At 39.5% G+C, this 13,953-nt stretch overlaps 1 protein-coding gene across 1 annotated transcript in view; it reads right to left on the minus strand.

The window, feature by feature from the left end:
• Positions 1-516: 516 nt before the first annotated feature.
• CYBRD1 (cytochrome b reductase 1) overlaps positions 517-13,953 on the minus strand; it is a 29,442-nt gene continuing 16,005 nt past the window's right edge. The window contains exons 3-4 of the mRNA XM_037044468.1: positions 4,251-4,405; positions 517-3,419 (exon numbers count right to left, since the gene is read on the minus strand). Coding sequence (XP_036900363.1) covers positions 3,119-3,419; positions 4,251-4,405 — 456 coding nt within the window. The 3' untranslated portion in view covers positions 517-3,118. The remainder of the gene's footprint in view (positions 3,420-4,250; positions 4,406-13,953) is intronic.

Raw genomic sequence — 13,953 nt, forward strand, 5'->3', positions numbered from 1 at the left:
AGCAAAAGTGTGGCACTCCGGGCATGCTGTGGAGAGGAATGTGCCAGCATCTACAATAAAGGAACTTACAAAAATTTCCCATGGGAAAGAAACTTTTAGAACAATGCCTACTCCTGCTAGCCTCAACAAATGGATATCACAGACAAATAGGTTGCAAAATAATTTTATTATTTTATTGCTATATAATTTTATTGCTATATAAAAACAAGTCAAGAAAAATAGGTGCGTATTTTCTTCTACAATATTTTAAAATATTCAGGAATATTTAATATTTTTCCATAAATGTGCTGAGATAAAAAGACAAATTTAAACATACACATCTTTTCCAGGTACCGTATAAAGAATAAAAAATAATAGTTGTCTTTCTTCTATACTTTTCTATGCGCAGCTCTAAGACATAGCAGTTACAATTTCCTGGTGGAATCTGAAGAAAGGACAGGCCAAGATACATATTCTATCGTGTGGCAATAAAATTAGCACAAGCCTCTACTCCTTTGAGCTTTTAGATTTGGCAGCTGTGGTCAACTGGTATGACAACGGGAGTTTCCAACTCAGTGGGGAAAGTAGCCTAATTAAAAGTAAGCCATCCTCTTTATTTTAGAAACAGAAACCACTGGTCAGTAGCCCTGAGAAGGTGTGATCATTTCTTTGCCATGTGATCGTAAGGTCTGAGATGCTGTTTCTCATCATCACAGCTGAAATGAAACCACGCAAAGAAAGGAAAGTACCTCGGAGGGTGGACTCCGTTTGACACAAGGCACATAGGAAGCTGTACGCTTTTGATAACATTAAATCAAAACATATATTCCAATTTCTCAAGAAGAAACCCTTCCAGAGAAAAGGAGTTAGTGTCAATTTACATGAGTGTTCAAATAAAGCTTTTTTCGCCCTGAAATTAGATGACAGAGTAAGCCAAACCAGGTCATCTCTGCAGGTGATATAAACTGTAAGTATTTGTGGAGATTTCAGTCACTGGCTTGCAATTGATACTTAACGTTTTCTTCTCCCCTATTCTTTTCCTGGGCTTTTTAACAAAATATTTTTGGGAGAGATGCTTTAGGAAGCAAATGTTAGCTTTCGAAAAATAAAACAACAATTATCTTTAGAATAGAACCCCCGTTGAAAGAAGCCTCAAACAGAAAGTTTTTCTAGGTATCTTTGATTGTGCATTGTTTTCCTAGAGGCTGAGAAAGAGCGAGAAGATCCTGTGGTATCTGTACGATTACCCTAAGATTAGTCCGCAGGGAAGGTAAACGGAAGGGCTGAGACGCTGGGTGCTTGAATACCTGGCAATGGAGCAGAATATTGAAGCACCAATCCATAATTAACTTTCGACTGATGACCTTTCTTGGCCTGTATAAAATGGAATGGAGGTCTGAATTTTTGAGGCTGTCACTGACCCCTCCCCGCAAAAAACTCCTGGAATTCTGTGCCTCACCATGTAATGAAACATCTGTTTATCAAATGCTTGTGTGTGACAATGGAATTATTCCTACTTAGTACCAAAATTGTAGTATGCTTTACTGTTAAATGGAATTGTGCCTACTACTTGCCAGGCATTGAGCTGGGCACTGACAGTCCTTCTGACTACTACTACCAATTTCGGAAATAGAATTGTGTAAGAAGAAAACAGTGTTTCGGTTAGGGACTCTTGAATGGTTATCCATGAAGCTTACGGGGTGTGATGAAGTATATTCAATATGCAATCTATGGAAGGAGTTGCCAGTTATCCTAAAAGGAAATCCACTAAACACCAAAAAAGTTGAATGTGCTTGGTATAAAAGTATAAGGTGTTTATCCACATTAAAATGCCCCATTTTCACAACGGGGGGAAACCAAAAATTGATTGATTCCCAAATAAAAAACACTATTACAGCAAGGCTCTAGGTTTGAATTTAAGTCAGCCCAGAGAGGTCTCCATGCACTAAAGCTGTCACCTCTGAGTCTCAATTCACTACTGAGAACACAGAGCTCAAGATATCCCCTAAAATCCACCCCCCAGATCTGGGGCAGCCCCCAGCTATTGCCCCCAGGAAGGGCAGACCATGAAGTAAGCCTCTCCTATCTTCAAACCCAAAACTGTTCGGCAGCTAAGACTGTGAAGAACAAAAATTGTGACTGATTATTCTGAAATCTACAAATGTTCTTGTCCAGACCTTTCTTTGTCGTCAAGACACAACTTGACGCACAAAGAGGCACCAGGGCAGGCCATGGCTTGCAACGCAGGCAGTGGAAGGTGCCTGGGACCTATTTCTTTGGTTATCTGAGGAGCCTGCCCTGGGAAAAAAGGCCAAAAAGCTTAGCATTAATGGCTCCACTGCATGCCAGCAACTGAAATCTATATAGGGAAGGGTCAAAGTAAGTGCAAATTAGTATACAATAGAAAACAATAGCTAATGGAGTGGTTAAACTCATATACTGAGGAGCCAGACTGGCAGGTTTTGAATCTCAGTTCCACCAGTTAGGACTTTGAGGCAAGTTACCAACCATTCAAGCTTCAGATCTCTCATCCGTAAAGTAGAGACAATAATAGCTCCTACCTCTTAAGGTTCATCTGGGGACTGAATAAGCTAAGATTTGCAAAGTGCTTAGAATAGCGTCTGGCACATAGCAAGTGCCATGCAAGTACTTTTAAAAAGTAGAAACAGGAACTTGAGGAAAGTGCTCTTTGAGATTTTTAGAACAGTTTATGCTGCTTAAGAATACAGGCATATTCCCATTCTAATTAAGTCTGGAAATGGATGATAAAATATGGCAAACCCCAGGGAAGCCTTGGGACTAAGTTGAGTTTTAGAAAAACTTCCAGGGCTGCCAGGTTTTCAGGTTAACAACAAACAGACACAGTTTGAGCATCTGTTCTCTGCAAGGCACAGGATGCTTTGGTCCTCAACAAGAGGTAACAGAACCACAGTTCACAGCTGCGATTATTTACATCCACCATCTCCTTTCCAGTCCAGGCAAGTTCACAGGCCTCACTCAGACACTCTTTCAAGAAATCCTATTGCAGGATTAACACAAATATTAACTCTATGAAGCTCAATCATTTTATGGCTAAACAGGAGAAGCTAAACCATAGAGCAAGTTTAGCGAAGTCACCAGGTCACACCTCTACAACATTTTACATGGTGGATCTCTGAGCAGCCTCATCAAGGGCCACATTCCTTTTCCTCGCTGCTGTTTCATCATTCAGCTCTGAGTTGGATTTGTCCATCTCGCCAAAGTTGATTGCCATGGAGCCTTCCACTCGCTCGGGAGTACCGCCATTGGGCTGATGGAGGGTCAGATTTGGTTCTTTAGGACGTTTCCACTGTGGTCTGGTGACTATCCAACAAATGAGGCCTCCAAAGATCAGAATCAGAAGGCCAAGGACATTGGCGAAAACACCTTCTGGTGGCAATGTACTGTAGGCAGGATTGTTCCTACAAATAAAAAGAGAGTGTCCAATTACAAATAGTGAGACAGCAACATGCCAGCCAGCTTTGAATTTATCTGCTCAAAATGCACACTGGTACAGCTTCAGTGCAATTCCCTTAAAGCTTGATATCAAGGAGAAATTTATGCTATAATTCACTCAATGGAAGAGTATACAATTGTTTAAAGAATCAGTAGTATGAAAATAACATAGTATCTGGAGCACCTGTATCACTTAGAAAATGAAAAAAGATCACCCTGGCTGGAGTTGGTTGGGTTTTGTCCTGCAGACCAAAAGGTCATGGGTTCGATTCCTGGTCAGGGGCACATGGCTGGGTTACAGGTTTGGTCCCCGGTTGGACAACATGTGGGAGGCAACTGATCAATGTTTCTCACATCAATGTTTCTCTCCCTCTCTTTCTCCCACCCTTCCCCTCTCTCTGAAATCAATAAATGAAAAAAAATGTAATAAAAAGAGAATGATATGAAAATGTACATACACCGCAATTCCAATGAATAAAAACATGCACATCAAAAAGACTGTAAGGGCACACATGATGTCAATAGGTGTTTTCAGAGCAGTACAATTTGTTAGGCCCTTCAGCCCTCCTTCAAGCATTTAGCAATGTTGTATTGTTTAATATAATAAATTGTATAATATTATATACAATGCTATATTGTATTACATAGAATATAATAAATGTTTCAAGCATAAATATTTAAAACTTTTAGTGTTTAACATTTAAAAATTTTTGTTACATTTTATTGCCTTTTTCCAATGAACATGTATTTAACATTTTATGGCTTAAGTATACAATTAGGAGAACTATGTAACTTACAGGGAAAATAGCAGTTTCTCAGTCAGTCCCATCAGCACTGTTGCAATCACTGTTCCAAAGATGAAGATTCCAGAATAAACATGTATGGGCATGAGAAATGCTCGGAGAGACAGTGGAGCGAAAGGAAGCAAAAAGACGAGAAAACCTAGGAGAAGCTAGACATTCAAAATGCAAAGGTTATTTAATTGTAAGTATTAACTACAGTAACTTTAATATTATTACTTTAAAAACAGTATGCGCAAAACAAGAGAACATTCCATGTAGAACCAAGGGCATAAAGGCAAAGTCCGCTTCCGCACTCTAGCTCCGTCCTGCCCGACGGCAGCACCTGTCGCCACCTTCTACAGCGTCTGTCCAGAGAAGCTCTGCGTGTGCGTGTGTCCAGACACGTTCGTTTTGCATCTCGTGTTTTTGGGTATCTTCTCATATCAACACATGATTATCTAGTTGATTCTTTTTAATAGCTAATATTCTATTTTAAGCATGTCATATAATTTATTCAGTTCTTTACTTAGGGATATTCCAGTTTCCATTTTTTTGCTATCATTGCATTAACAAGCCTACAGTGACCATTCCGGTGCTGGCTTGTTTTGTTTTTTATCAATTTCCTAAGGTTGCCAAGCAGGAAGGGGAATAAAAAGTTTAAGTCACTAAAACCAGTTACAATATTAAGACACATTTAGTCGGGTCAACCTAACAAAACCATGTGGGAAGAAGGTTTTTGTTTAATGAGGAAGAAATGAGTGCTACCGAAAAGTGAGCTTCGTTTTCTTGAAAAGTAAATCCCTAGAGCAATACCTATGTTTTAATTCTTCCGCCGAGAAGCCAGCAAGACTCCCGTGAAAGCTTAACACCTTCCGTTTCAGTTTGCTGCCTCGCACCCCCTGACTGCTAAGTACTCTTCTCCTCATGAAAATAGAGATGACTCAGCTGAGTTTAAAGGGACTTTTCTTTTCTTAGTTCCTATTTAGGATCTACTCCCCTAGCGAAACAAGTGTGAGGAGAGAGGAGAATGGGGAGAAACACTAGCATCGCTGCTCATCTTTCCCGACTGAGACCGGGGACTGATGGGGTGTCAGAAGCTCGGAGACAGAAGGGGCCCGAGGCCTTAAGCACATTTAGAAGCAGTGTCTACGCAATGGTCGCCGCCAATGGAGAGTAATCAGAAAATGCATTTGATAGGCTGGCTTGCATATTTTATTGTCCACTTAATGCTGAAACTGCCTGAGCATATTAGATATGGCCCAGAAGGTCCCCCTTGGTGGTTCAGAATGCTTCTAGTTCTTCGGAAACTAGGATTTCTATGTCAGATTCCTTTTGAGGTCACCATGAAATGGTCACCAAGAAAAAGAAAAAGAAATTCATTTCTTAAATAGACAAAGATATGAACAGGTGTTTCTTGGAAGGAAAATATAAGCACTCAGTAAAATAGACATTAAAACCACAAGAAGGCATCATTCCACACCCACTACTCTGGCAATAATTAAAACGTTTGAAGAGGATGCATGTTGGCAAGAAGGTGCCATATGGGAGCTTGCACACACTGCTGATGGGAACGTAATTGGGGTCAACCAGGCTGGAAAACAACTTAGCATTATTTTTTTAGGTGGAGTTGATAATTCCACTCCTAAGTATACATCCAGAGAAAACTCTGCACACAGGAGACCCAGGAAACATGTACGTGAATGTCCAATGCAGCATTGTTTGTGACAGGAAATAATTAAAAATAGCCCAAAATGTCTAATAGCAGGAGAATGAATAAGTAAATCTGTGGTATATTAATACGATGGAGAATAAAAGTAAAATGAGCTAGAGGAAATGACATCATTGAATTAGTTCAATGAAAAGAAAACGGGTAGAAGAATTAAAACATAGTTGCGTTAGAGTACATATATTACGAAACTTTAAAAAGCTAAGGCAAACATAAGTGATATGTTGCTTAGGGATTCACAGTACATAATAAAATTATAAGAAAAAACAGAGAATGAGAAAAAAAACTTCAGGAAAATGGTCACCTCTACGGGTTGGGATAGGTAGAGAGATGCGGGATCAAGGTGGGTTGGGATTCAATGTTTTCTAAATTAGGTTGGATGGTGGAATCATGGAAATCAATTGTATTGTACTGTATAACTTTAATATACATGCAATACTTTGTTATTTTTAAAAAGTGCCCCAGAGGCTAGATGTTACAAGTGGAAAAGAATTCTACACTTGAAATGCTTCATAATCCATAGATATGCATGAGGAAGTGTGAAGACCTCTCACGTCTTCTTAATTGTACTATTTCGCCGCTTGCCTGCCCCCTTCCCTCCTTCCTTTATTTGCTGAAACAACTAGACACTAGCTTCCTTTGGCAGGTGAAATTCTGATTTTACACACGTGGCTAAACCAAACTGAGTAGCACCAAGGTGGGAGGATCGATCTCGACAATCTCTCCCACGCTCGTCACAGCCCACGACAGGCACCCCTGGGCCGTGCTGAGGGGGTAGTGCAAACCGACCTCACAGATGTGGACGAATGAGCGGCGCAAAACTAGACTTGGTGTTGCTGCGCACAGGCGCTGGTGTTTTTGTAAATCGGCCAGAAGCAGGCTGCTTCCCTTGCTCCGAGTACACTTTCCTGCTCTGCACCCACAGTGGTAGCTGGGACAACGTCCACTCAGAGTCCTCCTCTTCAGAAAGAGAAACCACTTCCCCTTTCCCTCTTAACTTAAGAAATCTGGTAGAAACACATTTGTGTCAAAAGTGTATTTTTAAGGCTGGTAGTTTTGCAATTAAGACTACGGAGGCAGGCATCTATGTAAATTGTAGTAAGGACAGAGCTGGTTCCTATCAAAAATGAAGAAAGCAAGCTTCAAAGTGGTGTCTTTCCAATGGGAAAGGAAATGTTTTTTATCTAATTTATTGCTGAGCACACTTGGGCGATCTGTCCTGTTACTTCTGTGGACAAGCAATGCAAACACTTAAAAACAGCTTTTGTGCAACAAGAAAAGAAAGCTGGAACTGAGTCATTTTCTCCAGAACAGGAAGAGGGAGCTGTAGGGGACCAGTTTGTCTTGACCTGGCAAATGTGACTCAGCTCTGTATGGAAAACCTACAGAAGTGAAGTGGTGGGCAGGAGCCAGACCTTCAAACCGAGTTTTCCTGTGGGAATCAGGCCTAGAAAATGCATACAGATTGTTATGGCTTGCTCTTGCTAAAACTCCATCACCCTGGTCTAAAACAACGAATGTGTATTGTCTATCTTCAAGGTAATTTCCAAAGCCTTTGTGAGTTTTCCCAAGGACAGAGCTAATCAGCTCATCGCCATTCCTCTCTGCACGTTATTTTCATTTTCTTGGTTGTACCTAAAATGTAGACAACAATATTCTATATAATAGATAATAAATCTTTCTCTGATGTAAGACCCCAGGAAAACAATAAAAGCCTGTCTAGGCAAGGGTCGGGGTGCTCCCCTCTTGAGGGAGTGGCCGAGGCACCCATAGGCACTCTCCCCTTGAGAGAGTAGTCGTGCTCTTCCCTTTTTCTCCACAGGATTGTTGTCGCCTGTGCATTCATTCTCACTGCCAGCCACAACCGGTGGACTCTACTAGCTGGGGTCCGCCACAGGAAGCCACTCTCTGGCTCCTTAGAGAACAGCCAGAAGGCACCCAGCATCACACGGTGCTCACAACTGAGATAAGGGGCCATTGTTTGCTTAATTTAGTTTAAGAAGTTACGTATGTATGATTTTTATGCAACATATGTGGCTTCTATTTCAAACAAAAGAGCGACATGTTCAAATCAAACAACATGGAGTTTAAAAATGAATAGTCCCGCCCCAGCCAGTCCCACCCATGCCCACAATATTATCAGGCTGGTATATACTCCCATACCTTTCTTTACTCATTTGTACATATATATGCTTTTTTCCTTTTTTCTTTCCTCTTTTTCCTCAAAATGACATTTTTTAAGACACATTGCTCTTCAGTGGTTTTTCACACTGAAGTACATATCGTGGATTTCACTGTTGATCAGTAGATACAGTGACATTCTTTGTAATAATTGTGCAATAGCTGACAATATGGATTTACAAGATTATTTAGTCTTTCATTTCCTTATTTGGACATTTGGGTTGCTTCCCACTTCCTGACTATACTTCCTGACTACACGAAGTACCCTTCTTAGACAACCTTATGTGACAGTATTTTATTTCTGCTCCCAACAGATATATGATTGCTAGGTCAAAAAGTAAGCATACTTTTTTTCTAAATCAGTAGATATTAACGAACTACTTCCCTAAAATTTTGTGACAATTCAATGTCCCATCAGCAAGTATAAAGCAGGACCCTCGACCTCCTGTCCATGACAGCTTCAGTCTCTGGGGGGCGTGATTTTTCACTTCCAGTTCCCTAATTTCTCAGTGAGGCTGGGCATTTTGTCATACACTCTTGGTGATTTGATTTTTTCTTCTTTAAACTGCTTGTCCAAATCTTTTTGTTCATTTTTCTATTGGGTTGCCCTTTTATTTTAATTTTTAGGAGTTTTGTTCATTAAATACATTATTAACCCTTAACACATGACATGATTGCTTCCATATCTCTTTGTGCAGTTTCTGTTGACTTTGGTGACTTTGTCACATATAATTTAACATTTTATGTAGTTCATTATGTCTTCTTTTTTGCTTTACATCTTCTGGATTTTGGGTCAACTGTATGGCCTCCCCTACTTCATATTATACAAATTAGATGCCTCTTATTTTTCTTTTTCTCTTTTCATTGGCTTTGGTTACTTTATATTTAAACCTTTAATCTATCTGATTTTTTTTTGTCTAAAATGATTGTCAATTTTGGTAGTGGCATTTATTAAATAAGCATGTTTTCTCCACAAAAGTTAAATGCCATTTATGCCACAGAGAAAGCTCTCACACACGTTTGGACTGTTTCTGTCCTCTCTGTTCTTCCCACACATGTATTTTGTTTTTCCTGTGTTAATAAGTTGTTTTTAATAAGACAAGTCTCCTTTCACTTCTTTTGTAAAGTTTTCCTGGCTATTCTTGGGTATTTGTTCTTCTGCATAAAGTTTAAGACTTTCATTGGGATAAAAATTAAACTCGTATTAAACATAAGTATTCATTGAAGAGGGAAAGATATTTATTTTTTCTCTTTCAGTAACATGGTATTGCTCTAATCATGTCACGTCTTGTTTTTAATAAGATTTAATAGTATTTTACATATTCTATACATAGAACTTGTATTCTCATTGCTCATTTTATTTCTGTGCTTTAAAGCTTTTTAAATCCATATTATAAATGGATTCTACTACTTATTCTAGGTGGTTATTCTTGTATCAGCAAAAGTCATTGGATTATGCATGACTTTCTTATATCCAGACACCTTTCACATTCTCTTATTATTTGTAGTCATCTCTTGAGTTTTTAGACATACATTATATGATATGGAGACAGAAAAGATAGTCACAAATTTTCTATTTTTTTCGATTTTGAAATTTCAGCTTTACTGAAGTATAATCGACATAAAATTATAAGGTATTTGAAGTGTACTTCTCAGTGATCTGATATATGGATGCACCGTGAAAGGATTCCCTCCATCTAGTCACTTAGCACATCCATCGCCTCACACGTGTATCTTATTTGTTGTTGTTAACACAAGTTCTACTCTCTTAACATTTTAATTACAAGATGCAGTGCTTTCGCAACAGTTTGTATTAGATACTCAGGCCTTCTATACCTTAGAGCTGTGGTTTGTACACTTTCCTAACCTCTCCCCGTTTCCTCCACCCTCGTAAAATTCTTGCTCCTTCCATAAAATGACCGTACTCCTATGGGTTTAATAACACATATCAAATTTTCATTCAAAACTAATTTTTTCTGTCATCTCTAAGAAACATTTGCCTATCTCTAAAAATTATTAAGGCATGTTTTTGTTTTTCTCCAAAAGCTTTATAGATTTCCCTTTAACATTTAGATCTTCAGTCCATTTAGAAATGACTTTTGTATCACGTTGGAATCAAGGTTTATATCATTTTTACATGTCCACGTAGTTGACTTAACACCATTTACTGACAAGTACATGCTTCTCCCTTTGATGTCACTTAACATCATAAATCAAGTCACCGTATTTATGTGTAGGTTTGGTTTGGCCTCTGTAACCCACCTCACTGGGCTACTTCTCCATCATAGCATCAATACCACACTGTCTCGATTATAGTAGCTTTTTAATAAGTCTTGAGACATGTGAGTTTAAGTCCTCCAACTCTGCAGTACTACCTCAGCAAATGTTCTATCATCTATACAGAGTTTTTCGTTATCTTGTACATTAGTTAAAACCTTTGAAACAAAATTGAATAACAATGGTAGCAAGCATCTATGCCTTGTTTATTTTTTAATGGAAATATCTGCAGTATTTCATAGTTTAAGCTGATGGCTGCGGATGGATGCTGGTAAAGGTGTTCACCCGCAGAGCCGCCACATGAGGCATGAAAGTATTCCGTGCACAGCGGGGGCACATCTAAGAGGAGCTTGTTTCCTCCCAGTGCTCTGGGATAGTTCCAAGTATTGCTCCTTGAAGGTTGAAGGTGTAAAACAACCTGGATCTGATGCCTTTTTTTTAGTGATATATTTCTATTGACCTTACCAAATTTTTCTAATGTTATCAGTCTGTTTAGGTTTCCAATTTTTCTTGGGTCAAATTTGATAGTTTATATCTGGCAAGAAAGGAATCCTTTTCTTTCGTTGAAATTTTAAAGTATATAACAATATATTACAATTTAATCACCTATCCTGATTTATATTCCTTGTCATTCTGAATGCTTCATATTTTGTTAACTTTTTAAAAGATTAAGTTTACCGTGGTTTACCTACTTTATCTCAGTTTTTAAAAGAACCAGCCTTTAATTTTATTTATAATTTTGTTTATAATTTTATACTCTGCTCTGTATCTTAGTACGTAAAATTAGAAATATCCAGGGATTAGCAGAAACAAGAATACTTACTCTAAAATCTATGAGTCTTAGCTAAAAGGGTTCTCAGGGGAATATAAGCTTAAATACTTTTTTTGGCAAGACAACTTAAAATACATAAACTAATTATTCACTTAAGAACCTAAAAGAGAATAGCAAAATAAATCAGGAAAAATAAGTAAAGACCCCTCTCTCTTATGCAAAGACCCCTTTTATATACAGCTGTGATAGGCTGAATCGAGACCCCTCTTCTGAAAAGATGTCCATGCCATAATCTTGAGAAGCTGTGAGTATGTTATGTTACTGGCAAAAGACACTCTGCAAATGTAATTAAGTTAGAAATTTTTATGATTGGGAGATAGTCCTGGATTATCTGAGCAGCCCAATCTAATAACATGAGCCTTTTTAAAAGCTGGAGGGAAAGGAGATGAGAAGGAAGAAGTCAAAGAGGCTCCAAGCCAGCGAAACAGGCTCAGTGCCCCATTGCTGGCTCTGAGGTGGAGGCAAACACACAGAGGACTACAGGGCTGAGGACGGTCCTCAGCTGACAGCCAACAAGAAACCAGGTACCGCAGTCCTATAACCACAAGGAGCTGGATTCTCCCAATAACCTAAATTAGGCTGTAAACTGATTGTACCCCAAGTCTACCCATAATAGCCCAGGCCAGCTAACACCTTGATTTTGGCCTTGTGAGATCCGAGTGGAGAAACCAGCCAAGCCAACCTAAACTTCTGACATACAGAAACTGCGAGGGAATAAAGTGGTGTTGTTTTAAGCCATGAAGTCTGTGGTAATTTGTCATGGCAGCAATGGCGAACGTTAACATGACTGTTGGTGGCTTTTTGGGGAGGGAGGGGTCTTTATTTATTTTTCCTGGTTTATTTTGCTATTCTCTTTTAGGTTCTTAAGTGAATAATTAGTTCACATATTTTAAGTTTTTAAAAAAACTTATATTCCCCTGAGAATCCTTTTAGCTAAAACCCATAGATCTTAGAGTAAGTATTCTTGTTTCTGCTAATCCCTAGATATTTTTAATTTTACGTACTAAGATATAGAGCAAAGTATAAATTGGTTTTTAGAAAATCCAGATTAAAAGGCATAAATTTAATAATAAAAAAAGCATATCTGGTGTAGAAAGCTTTTTTTAAACTTTAAAAACTTACTACTACTACTACTACTACTACTACTACTACTATGGGAGGAATGCTTGTGTGTTTAGAAGATTCAGAAAGTAAAAAGACCTAAGAATCCCAAAACATCAATTCAAAAGAACTTATGCACCTCTATGTTCATAGCAGCACAATTTACAATAGCCAAGTGCTGGAAACAGCTTAAGTGCCCATCAGTAGGTGAATGGATCAAAAAACTGTGGTACATTTACACAATGGAATACTACACAGCAGAAAGAAAGGAGCTCCTACCCTTCACGACAGCACAAATGGAATTGGAGAGTGTTATGCTAAGCAAAATAAGCCAGGTGGTGAAAGACAAACGCCATACGATCTCACCTATAAGAGGAACCTAATCAACAAAATAAACAAGCAAGCAAAATATAACCAGAGACATGGAAACAGGGAACAGACTGACAGTGGCCACAGGGGAGGAGGGAGGGATAATGGTGGAAAGAAGGGGAAGGGACTAGTGAACGAACGTGTATGAATGACCCATGGACATGGACAACACTGTGGGGACTGACTGTGGGACCGGGTGATGGGCTGGGCACAGGAGAGCAAAGGGGGAAAATTGGGACAACTGTAATAGAATAATAAAAAAATAAAATAAAACTTTTTGCTGGTAGATTTAATACATTTTTAAAAAGTGAAAATAAAAAAAAATCAACTGGAATGCAGCCAGCTAGAGACCAACAGTGTTACCACTCAAGTGCACATCTTTCCAGATGTTTGAAGTATGCCTTATTTGGTCCATTTTCACTACTGTACTCAGAAGTACAGAACCCTGTCACCGGGATGCTACAGAGAGGCTGGGTGGTATCCACTCTGTTCCTCAGCCCTCCCCTGAGAATGCTCAGACACGGGCTGGGTGGTCCGGGGAGCATCATGGAAACAACAGAACCAAGTGCTCCTGGGGAGGGCCCAGAACTTGGACACACCTGGGTATGAGTCCCAGCTCTGCCATTAACTGTGTAACCTGTGTGTCCTCAGCGTCTGCAAAGGCTATGTCACTTAAAGGGCAACATGAGGGAAGCAGAATATTTCACACAGTGCTCGGGCTCTAGAACTCTGCATTCCTAGGCAGTGCAAAGGAGGTGGAGCAATGCCAGGGGAATGAGCCACTGGAAGCAGGAGAGACAGCTAAGAAAAATCCTGAAGAGATGCCAGTAAGTCAAGAGGGTCCCCAAAGCGCTCTGACCGGTGTGGTTCAATGGGTAGGGCATCATGCTGCAAAGTGAAAGGTCACAGGTTCGATTCCCAGTCAGGAAACATGCCTAGGTTGTGTACAGGAGGTACAGGAGGTAGCTCATGGATGTTTCTCTCCCTCTCCTTCTCCCTCTCTTCCCTTCTCTCTAAAAATCAATAAATAAAATCTTTTTACAAAGAGGGGACCCTTTTTTAAAAGGGACCCAAAGCACCTGTCATCGTGTCAACGTTCCCTGCTGTGGCCATCCTGCTCTCTAAGAACGAGAGCCCACCAGCCAGTGGCAGCAGAGGAAGCTGTCTCCCAGATACGTGGCAGGGACTGAGCAACTGCAGGAAAATTCACTCGTGGACAGGAGATCTGAGCT

The sequence above is a fragment of the Sturnira hondurensis genome, unplaced genomic scaffold, assembly GCF_014824575.4.
Source record: "Sturnira hondurensis isolate 20B ecotype Veracruz unplaced genomic scaffold, ASM1482457v3 Scaffold0004136, whole genome shotgun sequence".
NCBI lineage: Eukaryota > Metazoa > Chordata > Mammalia > Chiroptera > Phyllostomidae > Sturnira > Sturnira hondurensis.